This window comes from Nomascus leucogenys, chromosome 8 (genome assembly GCF_006542625.1).
Source record: "Nomascus leucogenys isolate Asia chromosome 8, Asia_NLE_v1, whole genome shotgun sequence".
NCBI classification, from domain to species: domain Eukaryota; kingdom Metazoa; phylum Chordata; class Mammalia; order Primates; family Hylobatidae; genus Nomascus; species Nomascus leucogenys.
Window position 1 is genome coordinate 20,385,070 of NC_044388.1, and position 15,488 is coordinate 20,400,557.

At 38.9% G+C, this 15,488-nt stretch overlaps 1 protein-coding gene across 1 annotated transcript in view; it reads right to left on the minus strand.

The window, feature by feature from the left end:
- LOC100583380 (collagen alpha-4(VI) chain-like) overlaps nt 1-15,488 on the minus strand; it is a 90,793-nt gene that overhangs the window by 19,416 nt on the left and 55,889 nt on the right. Inside the window, exons 22-31 of the mRNA XM_030816508.1 lie at nt 15,181-15,243; nt 14,608-14,670; nt 12,252-12,302; nt 7,924-7,959; nt 7,755-7,817; nt 6,413-6,475; nt 5,177-5,212; nt 3,790-3,826; nt 1,479-1,490; nt 896-1,389 (exon numbers count right to left, since the gene is read on the minus strand). Of these exons, the coding sequence (XP_030672368.1) occupies nt 896-1,389; nt 1,479-1,490; nt 3,790-3,826; nt 5,177-5,212; nt 6,413-6,475; nt 7,755-7,817; nt 7,924-7,959; nt 12,252-12,302; nt 14,608-14,670; nt 15,181-15,243 (918 nt within the window). The remainder of the gene's footprint in view (nt 1-895; nt 1,390-1,478; nt 1,491-3,789; nt 3,827-5,176; nt 5,213-6,412; nt 6,476-7,754; nt 7,818-7,923; nt 7,960-12,251; nt 12,303-14,607; nt 14,671-15,180; nt 15,244-15,488) is intronic.

Here is a 15,488-nt window from a genome sequence, read left to right on the forward strand (position 1 = left end):
TTCAATTAGGAAAGTAAAGTCCGGAGAATAGATAAGTAAATAAATGGTTATGTATACATACAATGGAATACTGCACAGGAATAATAAAGAACAAACTACCCACACACACGACATGGAGGAACAAGAAGAGACGCCATGTTGGCTGGAAGAAGCCAGATATAAATGAGTACATGCTGTATGACCCAATATATATGATGGTCCGGAACAGGCAAAAAGTACTTGATAGTGATAGAACTCAGAGAAGCAATTACCATGGGGAGTAACTACTTTATGGTTGCATAAAGAACATGAAGAAAACTTACAGGGCACTGAATGTGTTCTATATCTTGAACCACATATCGGTCACAGGGATTTAAACATACATAAAAATTCATCCATCTGTACATTTAAAATCACTGCACTTTGTCCACTTTGTTACATGAGTACGTATGTTATATTCTGGTTTTTAAAAAGGAAGAAAATTATATTCTCTGACCTCCAATGATACAGTTTAGCATAGTGGTTAAGCACAGGCTCTGGAGGCAGACAATATCTGCCACTAACTAACTATTTGGCCTTTGATGATATATTTAACCTCCATAATCCTTGGTTTTCTTATCCCAGAAATGGAAATAAACAATAACACCTACATTACAGAGTTGTGGGACTCATTAAGTAAGATAATGTATATGGGGCACATAGCACAGAACAGGTTGCTCGAGATTAGCCAGTGGGTACTAGGAGTAGCACCAGTATGTGGGCCATACTGAGAGCCCTCACTCCTTGCATACACATCAATTCCAGGGAAATTCTTTTCCTAAACACCTCTCATTCCTCATGTGGTCCTTGATGGAGAGGTAGAAACCAGGTGTTAGCACCCCCGGCTCCCTGCCCACTTGTGGTTCCCCCTACATACCAGCAGGGTGTCCGGGAGGTTGTGCCCCTCTGTGAAGGTGATGACCACGGAGATGATGCCCACTGCAGCAAGCTCCAGTGTGGCTGTATTGATGGAAGCTGCATCATAGGCCCAGCCTGCCTGGAAGAACACAGCCACCTTCCTCATGAGAAGACCCGAGCGTACACGTTTGAACACATGTCTCGCCGTAAACCTCATGGTGGCCCCGAGTTTCCTGGGGCCAGATGACTGCTCCAGGGGGATGTTCCTGACAGCCTCCAGGAGTGCAACCTTCCCCTTGTAGTCTGAGAAACGAACCAAGTAATTGGTTTTGGCATTGTAGGAAACAATGGCCACACGGGCACCTGTTGGGCAGTTACTGTCACTTATTTCCATCTTCATCAACAGAGACAATAAAATGTCTCTCATCCTCTCAAAATCCAACGGGGAGACATCATTTGACATGTCCAAGGCAAAAGCCACTTCGGTTGGGAATGCTGGGCATTTGGAAATACCTTGAGACAACAGATACACAGATTTAAGATATTCTGTAATGCCTTGAAAGAGGTAAGGATTGAAGTGAGTAAGAAGGAATACTATTTACCTCTTGAACAAACTGGAAGGGAAATTATTTTGGAGAGAAAAGAAGACATTGTTAGCTTATGTAGGCAGTGACACCTTTCCCATGCGTGTGCTTCAATATGAAAAACCATCTTCTCTGGGAAATTCAAGCATGGCCTTCTCAGGCTCCTGCTGAGTGTGGCAGAGACCTCTACCTGTCCCCCAAAATCCATTCTCCCTTTTTTCTATAGTCATGGAACCCCCAATTTCGGATTGAGCATATGGATGCCTGGAACAAAGACAATATTTCCCAACTTAGCCATCTTACAAATTCTAGGTAATAGAATAGGAAAGATGATACGTAAAACTTTGAAAAAAATATTTTTCTCCTTTCCCTTCCTTTCTCTGGTGGCTGAAATATAGATGTGACGACTGAAGTCTGATGTATTTTCAGACCATGAAGCAATTTGGGGAATAGAACATCCCATATACACACAATGGCAAAGCAGGAAAATATAAAGAGACTAATCCCTGACCACCACAGGCTCCATATCAACCTCAACTGACTAGTTCCAGCCTATGGTTTCAGAAATAACATTTGTACCACTGTTACTGGGGATTTAGGTCACATTCAACTGAACTTAAACCTAATGAATACATTGAGCTATTCTGAAACTATATTATATACATGTATATAATATATACACATATAAAATTACATAGATACTAATTATAAACTACATGTATTATATATAAGTGTGTGTATACAAGTAATACATTTTCAAAAAAATACTAAAAAAACCCAAAAAATTAGAATTACCCTTAATTCATCATGTATATGTATTTATGTATATAAATAATAAATATATAATTATTTCATTTCATTTTATAAAACTTGGAGCTTAAGATATATTTATTCTGAATCTTTATTCACTTAGTATGTAATGATTTTTTCATCAATAAATTTAGTGCAATATCATCTATCCTACTATATAGATGATCCTTTATGAGGAGCATACTTGTACATGTGTCTGCGCACATTTGTCCAATCATAGCCCTATATAAATCTCTGTAAGTATTGATTTTATATGCATGGTCCAGCCAATTGCTCTTCAGAAAAGTTGTATCAATTTACACTCCCACCAGCAATATGTACTCTTACACATTTCCCAGTCTGAATAGGAATTCTTCAGGCGTTTTTAAAACACTTCCAATCTGAGAAACAAAATGGGTAACTCATTGTTTTAATTTATATTCTATGACTTCTGGTGAATTTGAACATTTTTACAGATTTATTGTACATTTCTATATTTTCTTTTCTGAATCTCCCATTCATGTCTTTTGCCCATTTTCTAAAAGTGGTGTTTGTTTTTTTGTTTTTACATTTAGGTTTAGCCATTATGCAATGTCTGTGTTTGTAGATAAAAATGATTGAGCAGTAGCAATTTTTTAGATTTCAACAGGATATAGTAAGGAAGTTAGTTCCTTTCCCTGTGTCCTTTGCTTATGTTGCAAACTATTTTTCCCCGCTTTTCTGTTTACTTTTGACTTCATGGCATCCCTCAATGTAAAAGGGTTTTAACTTTTTATATGGTCGACTCTGAGACTCTTTTAATTCATAATCACACTGATGGTATTATTCTTTAGGATTTCTAGGAAAAAGAAGCCCAGAATCTCTCTGAACAGCCACTGGATGGGAACAGAGAGAACATGGAAGGGTTATGGTAAGAAGGGCAGGATGATTGCAGAGAAAACCCAAACTTCCAAACTAAGCAATTTGCCAAATCAACATTCTCACCCCATGGCCGTTAAGTAGATAAATGTACATATCATAGGACACAAATATCCTGGAATGCATTGAACATAATAAATTCCAACTTGGGGATGTGACAAAACATTACTTAAGATTGGATTGTTCATAATTCCATTTTTAAAACACAACTGTAAATAAAATAGGACAGATTTCTTCTCAAAGGGTGACTATTGATCCCTCCCATTTAATAGGGTTACATAAAAAGAACAAAGCTCCTCTGTTTTGTGATAAGAAGCAGCAAGATATAGGCACACAGGTGTGCAGCTATGACACCTCCTGGGGCACAGTATTGCTCAGTGGAGCTTCTCTTCGTCATTGAGATGGCATGCTGTCAATCCACTTTATTTCTGAGACCACATTGGGAAAGATTACTTACCTAAAGGGCAACTGAGCCCAATGGATGAATTTATAAGAGCCTTTCACAATGAATATGGCACCTTCCAAACCTCAGCCAAAGCCTCAGGTGACTTATGCCCCTAATCTGTAATCCATCCCCAGCTCATACCACTGGCTCCTTTTGAGCCTTTCCGAAACAACTTACGGCAGTTTTCGCGTGTGAAATCAACAATTTTGCAAGGCTGATAAAAAGATGGGGGGAGAACAGGAAAAAGGAAAAAGTATTTAACTTGAAGCATATTTTTATTCACACTTGTCACCTTAGGAATGTCATATGGATGTTATCAGTGCCTATCTGAAGCTTTTTAATCTACAACAGAAAACCCAAAAATTGTCAGAGCATATGAGACTATTCTACAATTACATTTCCAAATCCTGTCGATATTTTAAAACATTTAAAAGATGTGTGTGCAATATAGTGCCCATATTTTTGGAGATAGGTAGATAAGGGGTACCCATTTTTTAAATCTGCCTTACAAAGTAATGGAGTCAAACCTGATTTTGAAGAAGTTGAAATCAAAGAATCTCAGCAGGGAATGCAAGGAAAGGCTTTCAATTCTTGGCACTCTATATTATAATAGCAATTCCTGTATTACTTCTTTAGAATGACTGCCAAGACAGGCACCCCAACACCTCACCTAGTCATTCTGCTTCTTTCCTTCTATCCCTTCCTCTCTGTTCTGTTCTTCTCTCCATCCCAGGCCTCTTCACTTCCTGCTCCTCAGTTGCCTCCACACTCCCCACCCCCTGCCTAATAATATTTTTGTACTTGGGAGATGAAACGCTATCATAACTTTTGAGATTGTTTTCAAGTGTTCCATGAAACACAGAAACCTGTGCTATTCAAAAGCCTGTGTGTGGGTTTATAAATACTTTATAAGCAGTTTTTGAGCTTTACAAAAAGTCACATTACAGAAAGGTAGTAGCCTCAAAGTCTTTTCTTTTTTTAATGTCAACTAGTGTTGCTCAAAAACACCCCAATTCCCTGCTAGATTTAAAATATCATTCTACTATTTTTATTTGACTTGGTGATAACATTTCAGAGTAAAGTCTATAAACTTAAAGTACTAGCAGAATTTGTAAGAGGAAAAAAACTAAAGAATCTTTAAGATTAACAGATTTCTATTTTGTGAAAGTGGAAAGTTTTGTGTTCTAAGAAGAATAAAGTTTTGGCTGGGTGCAGTGGCTCATGCCTGTAATCCCAGCATTTTGGGAGGCTGAGGTAAATGGATTACTACAGGTCAGGAGTTCAAGACCAGCCTGGCCAACATGGTGAAACCGTGTCTCTACTAAAAATACAAAAATTAGCCAGGCATGGTGGCACACGCCTGTAGTCCCAGCTATTTGGGAGGCTGAGGCAGGAGAATCTCTTGAACCCAGGAGGTAAAGGTTGCAGTAAGCCGAGATCACATCACTGCACTCCAACCTGGGCAACAGAGCGAGATTCCATGTCAAGAATAATAATAATAATAATAATAATAATAATAATAATAATAACAATAATAAAGTTTGGAATTAAAATCTTCACCTACCGTCATATCTACCAAACCTTTGGGGCCCTTGATACCCTGGAAAGAACAGAAACTGGAGTTTAAAATGCAAAATTTTGAGATCCAACACATTCTTCTACAGAGTTGGCCAAAGAGTCTTAAAAACTCTACCACACTACATAGACCATCTTCTGTCCTTCACTCCTAGCCCTAGAGTTCTGTCTGACTCCTTTAGGAAGAAAGCCACAGTTGCCTAAGAGGTGTATCCAAGACCTCTGAGTCCAGAAAGCCTAGACAGAAACACTCTTAGAGGACCAGGTCATTTTGAAACCATAGTTTAGGATCACATTCAGAAAAAGGGCTATCGAAGACCCCAGGACCATTCATCGATAGTTCTAAAGTAGACCCCAGTTCCTCCCTTATCCCTTCTCTTCAGGCCACCCAGCACCACCCTTTTTCTGCCCTAATACTGAACAAGAAGTCTTCTCTGGAAACCTTCAGATTAGAGCTTCATGGCTCCAACCTCTGGGAGTCCAGAGATCATTTTTCTTATTTAGAATCTACAAGGTGGTAACTTATGACCTCAGGCAGGTCACTATAATTATCTCAGCATCTCAGCCTTTGTTTCCTCTTCTGTAAAAATGCCATGAATGGTCCTTCTAGCATTAAAATTTTTTATTTTCTGACTTTGTTGCCCCTCTCCAGTAAACCCTAGACTGCAAGTGAGACCACCAGGTTTAATCCATGGCTGACCTACTGTGCCATCCCTCATGGATTGACAGTCTGGCCTCCTAGGACAAGGCACAGAGCAGAAGGATGGTAGCCTCAAAGTCTTTCCTTTCATATCAAATGATGTTCCGGGGAATTTTAAAAATATTCGTGGACTTGCAACATTGTTAGTTAAGATTATATAAATATTATATTTTGTTAGGCTTTCCCCCTAGTTTTGCATAAATATTGTTGCTCATCTTGTTTGCAATGATAAACAATGATAAACTCACTCTCTAGTGAGTTTTATGCATCAATTTATTTATTTAGGTTCATAAATCTCCAGCCACTCCAATATCTTCCCCATGTTCAAGTAAAAATATATATTGAATAAATGTACAGTATAAAGACTTGAAGCTAATGCTGTAGGACAAATTTGCCGCATTCTCTATGTCAATCCCGCTGTTTGTCCCAAATGTTCATTTCTTCTTTAGAGATGCTTCTTATCAAATCTTCATTTATTTTTATACAACAGTTGAAAACAAAAGAAAAAGGAAGGGTACATGTTACCATTTGTCCTGGTGGGCCTTGGTCACCCGAAGTTCCAACAAATCCAGGAAAGCCAGCATTACCCTAAAAAAAGACCAAGCCAGAAGAATAAGCTTCCTCCTTGATTACAACCATCAGTTCCACTTTGATATATTATTATTCCTAATGCCAATGAGTCTGCTATTGACCAGTTAGTTTATAAACTGTATATCTGTGGGATAAGACATGGAGAATAGAAAGAGAGGAAGGTCATTTTATGGGAACCATCTAAAATCCCCCCTATATACCCAACCTCAGTCATGCACATGTGTACATACACACACAAACACACACGTCTAGACAGATCCTTAAAATATGACTCAATACACTCTGCTGAGTCTTGAGGTTATATAATAAAAATAATGCAGGACGTCTGCATTAAGGGCCTGACATCAGGAAAAAGGAAAAATTTCCCTATCACCTTCTGGTTCTCAGTGTTTCAGAAAAGGCACATGGTGGCCATAGGTTCACTGCTCATCTTCCAAGTATTTGAAATTACACAGTGTTATCTAAATACAGTGAATCCTTTATCTTTTTTTATTTGAAACTAGAAATAAAAGTTAGTTGATCAGAGGAACCATAGCCAGCAGCAAGCCAAGTTAGGCACAGATCAAATATTTCTTTATGTCCTTGCCAATGTATGAAAATGCTAATTCTTGAGTACCTAGGAAACACACATTATCTTTCCTTTCCTCTTTTCTGCAGTAAACACTAGTCCATTTCCTAGAAGACCTTGGTCTCTAACGTTGGTCAGCTAAACATTACCAAGATGTTAGATATCTACAGGCTTACTCTTTTCAAAAAGAGCTGCCAGTGATTGTGGCTGTTCAAGCCTGACTGTTCAGAACATAAAGGAATTGATTTTTAATCGGAGACTGTATAAAGCACAGTGGACTCAAAGTCCACCAAGATGGCAACTACATTCTCAAGAATCTTTTCTAAAAATAGCAAGGGAAAGTTAAGGCTTGGAACAATCCTAAAGACACAGCAATGTTTGCTCAACAGCTAAAACAATATCCTTCCAAATGATGTCTAGACTTACCAAAGACAGAGGTGCTCCCAAATTTGGTTTTAAAAGGTTGGTATTGTAAAACCAAAACTCCCAACTTGGATTTTCTGTTGTTATGGCTTGGTAAACTGTATTTGTATTCAGGAGATAAATGAGAGTGGGATTAAGTGGGGAGTGGGATAGCCAAAGGAAGGTGTGGAATGACATTGACTGAGCAGGAATGGGCTTCCTGCTAAGAAGTCCTAACCCAGTGGAAATGTACTTCCGTAATGATGTGGGCTTCTATAGATCTCAGGAAGTTTCTTTGATTCTTACCCTCTTCCCTCTTATTCCCTTTGCCCCCTTTTCTCCTTGATGGCCTGGGTCACCATCTTCTCCCTTAATAGAATCAAAAGCAGAACTTTTTGAGTGTAAAGAAAAATAAGCACAAACAAATGACACATGCTGCCTACCAGTTGCCAGGCCCAGAAATATATCTTCTTACTTGTGCACCAGGATAGCCAGGGAATCCAAGTTCACCCTAATGCCAGAAATGAGATAAGGTCTTATTTAATGTCATGTGATTAAGAAATTTCCTTGATATGCCTTGGGGAAAAAGAAGACACTATAATCCAGGTTCACCTTAGTGTCAGAAATGAGATAAGGTCTTGTTTAATGTCATGTGATTAAGAAATTTCCTTGACATGCCTTGGGGAAAAAGAAGACACTATAATTTTGAGGAAATAGACTCAAAACAGGTGCCAGGAAAAACAACTATAGCAACTGTTGTTATCTTGAGCTGCTCTCAAGTGGCCGTATTTCATATCTCTAATTCAACATGAAACAACTTGTAAATAATTTTTACAAATTTCCCTCCTCCCTAGTATATTGTGTAATGAAACTTCTTCCGTAGGGCATTTTTATCTCTCAGTTTAAATAACCTGAGGTTTAATCCAACAGAAACCAAGGGAAAGGGCACCACATTGAGTGTTGGGAAGCAGGTGCTCATTGTCAGAACCAAAGGCATACTACAAAGCAATCATTCACTCAACAAATATCTATTTGCATCTCCTGTCTTCCAAGCACTTCTCTAGGCACAGGAAATTCAGCAGTGAACAGAATGAAGACCTTGCTCTCATGGAACTTACATGCTAGTGGGGAAGAAAATGAACAAAGAAATATATAATACGTGAGAAAGAGATCAATGTTATTCCAGAAAGGGTATGCAGGAATAAAGAACTGCGTGTATCAAAGGATGAGGAGACACTATTTTATATGAGGTAGTCAGGCAAAGCCTTTTTATAAAGGTGGCATTTGGGCAAAGACCAGCATGAATTGAGAAAACAAGCAGACTTCGGGGGGAAGAGCGTTCCAGGCAGAGAGAGGAGTATGTGGAAAAAAAAAAAACCCCTGAAATAAGAGGAAGAGTATGTGCTGACATGTTTGAGGAACACTGAAGCAGAGTGGAGCGAGGAGGGCAGGCAGGAGGAGATGAAGTCAAAGAGTTCACAGAGACCACACTGTGTAAATTCTTAGAGACCATGGGTTTTATTCTGAGCGATGTGGAGAATGACAGAAGGGCTTTGAATAAAGGAATGACTTGATCTGACTATGTTTTTAAAGATGTCTCCAGCTGATGCATGGAGAACTGACTATATGAGGCAAGGGTGGAAGCAGAGAGACCAGTTCAGTGGCTATTGCAGTAACACAGATGGAAAATTATGTTGGCTTGGTCCAGAGGGTGGCAGTGCAGTTGCGAGAAATGATAAAATGCTGGATGTACTTTGAAAATAGACTTACCACTATTTGTTGATGGATTAAATGTGGGAGTGAGAGAAAAAGATTTATCAATGACAGCTGCAAGTGTCTGTCTTGAGCAACTGGATGGATGAAGTTTCCAGTCCCTGAGATGGGAGAGGAGGGGCAGGTTGTTAAGGGAACCAGTTTTGGCTGACTGGATATTTGATAATATTAAAGGATTATTATTAATTCTTTGGTGTAAGAATGGTATTGCGGTTACATTTTTAAATAATCTTTTAAAGATGCAACCTGAAATGTCTATGCATGGAATAGATGATTATCTTGAAGTAAATCCCATATATCACATGACCTACAGTAGGTGAACCTAGGTAGAGGTTCTCTCCTCACTCCTATTTTCTTAATGAAATACGAAGCATGATCATCTGCTTTAAACATGGACGACAAAGCAGATCTTGGAGGTTTGAGGAGGAAGGAGGGGGTATGAAATCAGCATGGTGGGAGGATAAGTGAATGGGTGTATAAATAAAACAAAAGAAAACAAAATTGGCCAGGGGTTGTTCATTGTTTGGATTAGGTGATGGGAACGTGGGGTGAGGCAGGAGAGTGTCATTATACTAGTCTCCACTTTTATTTTTGAATTTTTCTGTAACAAAATGTTAACAAATAAAAAAACAAGAAGAAATTTGTTTGGGGACATGCCAATTTTAAGATGCCTGCTAAATGACCAAGTGGAAATAGTTTTAGAGTTTAGGATATTGGTCCAAGCTGGAGAGATAAAGTGGAGATAAGAGGATTGATCATTATTGATGCTATGGAACTGGATTTCCCCAAGAAATGTCACCTGAGAGATGAGTAAAGAGGGAGGAAGGTATGTGAATAGAGCTTTGAGTCTTCCGATGCTTAAAGGTCAAGAACATCCAGAAGATCTAGCGAAGCAGGATGAGAAAGGGAAGACAGCGAAAACCAGGAAAATAGAATGTATTGGAAGTTGAGTGAGGGAAAAAATCAATAATAAACCCATGATCAATCCGTCAAATGCTGCTGAGAGATGGAGCACAATGAGAGCAGAGAAGTGACCACTGAATTTAGCAATATGGGGTTTACCTCAACTAAAGCAGATGTACAGTTGAGTGGGGAAGGTTGAGGAGTGAAGGCTTGAGTGGCAGTTTTTCAACCTCAGCATCACTGATATTTTGGACCTGATGGTTCTTTGTTGGGAGGGGCTGTCCTGTGTATTGTAAGATGTTAAACAGCACCTCTACCCAGTAGATGCAGCACCCTCTCCTTGAGTTCTGACAACCAAAACATCTCCAGACATTGTCAAATGTCCCCTGGAGGGCAAAATCAATTCTGTTGAGAAGCACTGGTATCGACTACTCCTTCAGTGAGTTTTGCCCAGAGGAGAAAAATGGACCGAGAGCCTCAGAAAGCAAAAGGGAGTGGAATCCAGTCTAGGAGGCAAGGATTAGTCTTAGGTAAGACCATGGACTCTCGTCCATAGCAGTAGGAGAGAAGGCAGGGTATATGGGTACAGAGGCAAGTAGGTTGGCCTACTTGGTGGTGAACATTTATGGAGGTTCTTTTCTCACTGCTTCAATTTTATTCATGAAATAGGAAGCATGATCATCTGCTTTAAGTATGGAAGACAAAGCAGATCTTGGAAGTTTGAGGAGAGAGGAGAGGGTGTAAAATAGTCAACTCAGAGAGAAGGGGAGTGAACCGATTAAGAAAATGTAGTCAATTGGCCAATCAGCAATATGAGACATTTAAAGTGAGGCCATTACATCTTGCAAAGAAAAATTCATGCAAATATGGACTGAATCTGTGTTCCATAATGTTAGCTGTATCACAATAAACAAAGACTGCAGTTGTGCTTAGCTCCAAACTGACATGTAGCTCAAACCACACACATTTGAATTCTACCCAGAACTTCCCTGCTATGCAAACTTGTCCATAGCAAAGAAAAATTTAGTTTACCTGGATGGAATTTCAAGGGACTAGCTTCCACATTCAGCTCTGCCTCTAACTAGCTGTGTGACCACAGGCAAGTTACTTCACTTCTCTAAGCCTCAATTCTCTGAAATGTAAATTGACAAAGCTAAACTAGATGATCACTGAGGTTCCCCATAGCCCATCATTCCATAGGTATTTAGTGAGAACTTACTATGTTTGAGGCATTTTTCTGCTCAATAAAATGGCAGTGTGCCATCTTGCAGCCACAGGGAAACAAGAGAATTGCAGAGAAGCCAGCCCAGAGTCCTGACATCATTAAGAAACTAAGCATCACTAAACATCCCAGTAATTTCTTATTTTGTGAGGCAATACATGTAACTTGAAGACTGAAGCATCCAGAATAACAGTGGGTATTGAGATTTGATTTGCTCAACAAGTTCCATGTGACCTCCATGCTTTAAGACCTGTCAGTGACCAATTAACTACATATTAAAATACAAGCTTCTTCTGAGAGTGGCAGTCATTCATTCAAATACACTTACTGAGCACCTACTCTCTGCCAGGCTCAATTCCAGAAAAACAGAAGTGCAATGCTGCTGTCAGGTTTACAGCCTGCGGGATACAAGAATAAATTATAATACAACCTTGACAGAAAGGAACTACTGCAGAAATATGAATGTGCTTTAGGAACACAGAGTATAGGAGAGCAAATTCTGTCCGGGGAAGACCAAGGCTGCTTCCACAAGGAGAAGTTGGTACTTGACTGGGTCTTAGAAAATGAGTAAAAGTTGTCCAAGAGATGGAGATCAGGAAGCACATTCCAAATGGAAACACGAGCGTTTGCAAAGTCAAGGAAGTTGAGAAAGGGTCTGGCACTCCCAGAGCTGAGGTGGGAATATCTGACATATATGTGGAAGTTGAGGGAAGAAGTTTGACTTTTAAACAAGAGAGCGAGAAAATCAATTTTTACTTTTTAGGGAGGGAGTTCTGGTGCCCAAACCTTTTGTAAATATGTACAAACCATTCCTGGCATACAATTTGAAAAATAACACTTATTTTAATAAAATAAAATAAAAACTACAGTCCTTAGTTCAGAATACCCTGTAAGGTTACCCTCACCTTTGATCCTTTTCTTCCTGGATGTCCATATCCATCAGAACCAGGAAGACCCTAAGAAAATGACATATAAGATGAATTGTAGAGTCATGCAGACCAACACTTGGTTGATGATAATATCTGAACCCTCGGATAAATCAACAATGCAAGGAAGTAAGGATAACAATGGGGCTTGATGGAGATTGGGAGACAACCTTCATAGGACAAACACTCAGATTTGGAGAAGATAAGGGTTTAAAACTTTGAAAGACCACAATAGAAGGAAGTTTTTAGGTTTTTTTAAACCCCCATCTGTACATCAGCAAGATGGTATCTTGGCTGTAGGAAGCCATACACAACTGTACAAACTTTCCCTTGGGCTAAACTTGCTTTCCTTGTGAAATACAGTAAAAATAGAAGCTCTAGAATTGGTAAATCATCAGACAAAAGCACAGACTTTGGAGAAAAAGATTGGAATATGGGCAATATAGTTTAGTGATTAAATGTACAGACTATAAACCCAGACAGATCTGAATTTTTATTCCAGTTCCAACATTAGTTGTTTGAGTGACCCTAGGGAAGTTGCACAACCTCTATAAACTTCAGTTTTCTAATCTGTAAAATAGGGATAACAGTATCATCTACATTGTATACTTGTTGGGAAGATTCAGTGAGATTGTGTATGAAAAGTGCTTAGCACAACGTCAGGCACAGCGGCAGTACTTGATAAATGGTAATTAGTCTGCTGCTGGTGGTAGCAGTGGTAGTGACGGTGTCGGAGGAGGGCAGTAATGATAGTGGTGCTGATGGTGATAGTGAAGGTGGTGGTGATGATGATAGTGATAGTGGTAGCAATGGTGATTGATGATAGTGATGGTGATGGTAATGACGATGGTGGTGGCAATGGTGATGATGGTGTTGGTGGTAGTGGTGATGGTGATGGTGGTGGTAATAATGAAGATGATGGTGACAGTGATGGTGGTAGTGGTGGTGATGATGATAACTGTGATAGTGATAGTGGTAGTAATGATGGTGGTGGTGGTGGTGGTGATGGTGATAGTGATGATGGTAATGGTGGTATTGATGGTGATGGTGGTGATTGTGATGGTGGTGATGATGCTGGTAGTTGTGATGTTATTGCTGAAGACAATGATGGTGGAGGTTGCAGTGGTGGTGACGATAATAATCATGAAAATGATGATACTACCAAGGAGCTTAGCATCTGTATAGACAGACAATGAGCTTACTGTAATAAAGAGTAAATTCAAAACCCTATAGGTGTTTTTTCTTAATGGACAAAGAGTTCCCCTAAACCAGTTAGATCAGTTAAGAAGAAAAATTAAAAATCTGAAGACACAAAAAGATTTCTATGGTCTAAACAGGAAAGTCTGAAAGACTAGAAAAGAAAGAAAAATAAGACAGAAGATTGCCAAAAATGAGTTCTTGGTAGGGGCCAGGGGCGGTGATAATGAAGTTCATTTGCTGTTACTCCATTTTCTCCTTGCTGAAGGATGCGCAGAACCTCCAGCATCTGCAACCCCCGAGACCCAAATTCTGTATTTTTGCAGACGTCTTTTGAAAACAGTCATAAAATAGCTAACTTGCTCTCCTGTTCAGGGTGATAACTAAGGTAAAAATGCATAGCCCTGTGTTTGAAAGTGTTGTCTTGTAAAAGGAAATCTTTTATGATCTTTGGTCTCCAAAGATTATTTCTATGCTCTGGATAATCAAACCCATACTCTTAAAAGTTTGCTGATCTGGCTGTCTTATTTGTTGCCCTGGAAAAAAAATGTTTCACTGAACATCTCTGTATTCCTAAAAGACTCAAATGCTTATAAAATGTCATTGTCAAACAGATGAGAGACATTAGCACTTTGCTCTTCAATATGTGAGAAGGCAAAATAAATTCCAAGTCATCTTTGGATTCTTAATTTATACAAGAAGTCTCAGAAACTTTGACTATTTTGATTCTTAAGAGCTCTGGTGGTCATGTCATATTTGAAACCATGAGTTTAACTCATCGAGAATATTAAAATTTTGTTTCACAGCAATGATGTTAAAGCCATTTCAATTTATTACATCAAGTTGATGCCATTTTTGTTTATCAAACCTCTTTTTTCATAATTTCTTACCAGAATCTAAAATATGGATAAGACACTTTAATGCTGTGGTAGATGACTCCATCAAAACTCGGCTTGGTGCACAGTGAGATTTTTTAGACTGTATCTCCCTGATTTGCCTGATTTCTTGTCTCTGGTACCTATATTCTGAACTGAATAAAAGTGGTTTCATACATTTAAAACATTAGAATTTTATGTGAAACAAGAACAAATGGCAAACAAATTCAATCAAGAATCCAAAACAGAGAAACTGGACTTACAGGTTGCCCTCTTGGTCCTCGTCGACCGTGTGGGCCTCTTTCTCCTGCATCACCAATCTCTCCCTTTTATTATAAAGAGAAAATACCTAATTAATTTTCTTCTATGAGTTTATGCAATTTTGTGTCATTTTCCTTAGAGATTTTACAGTCACTGCTTTCAAGTTTTGGTAGCATGCCATGCAGCCTAAGGTAAATACTTTTCTCTAGGCTTTGTTAAATATGGATGACTAACAAACATTGTAACAATTTTGGTACCGAAAATTAGCAGCACCGGGTATGTAACATCAATTACAGAATTTTATATTACTATGCCTTTTTCTAAATTTGGATGTGCACATTTATATTTGTGGTGAATCCATATGTATATCTATCTGTTGATACATCTTTGTCTACTTGTACATGTGATTCATTTTCCTATATGTTCATCTATATGCCTTGCCTTCAGTCAACAGCATCACCAACCATATCAGAAATGTATGCTGGAAGTGATGATATAAGTAAAGATTTGTGTAAGAAAACCCAAGGGGTTCTCTCAAGCTACAACCAAGAAAGTGCGTGTTCTCTGACATTTACCTTCACTCCTCTTGGTCCAGCTTTTCCTTTTGAACCATTTGGCCCTGGAGGCCCAGGATTCCCCTGCAACAAGACCGTGGCCAAAATCACCACCAGGTCCACCAAGTTAACTATCTGTCTCTCTTGTTATTATTGAAATAGTCTGTAACTGGTAATATGCTCATGAATCACCTTAGAGATGGAGTTTAACCTTTAATATTTAATACAATTAATTAATTCTATCCTCCAACATACAAAATGCATAATATACACACACTATGGGCTGGGGGTTTAGGATAGGGGAGCGGGAGGCCACATCTACCACATAC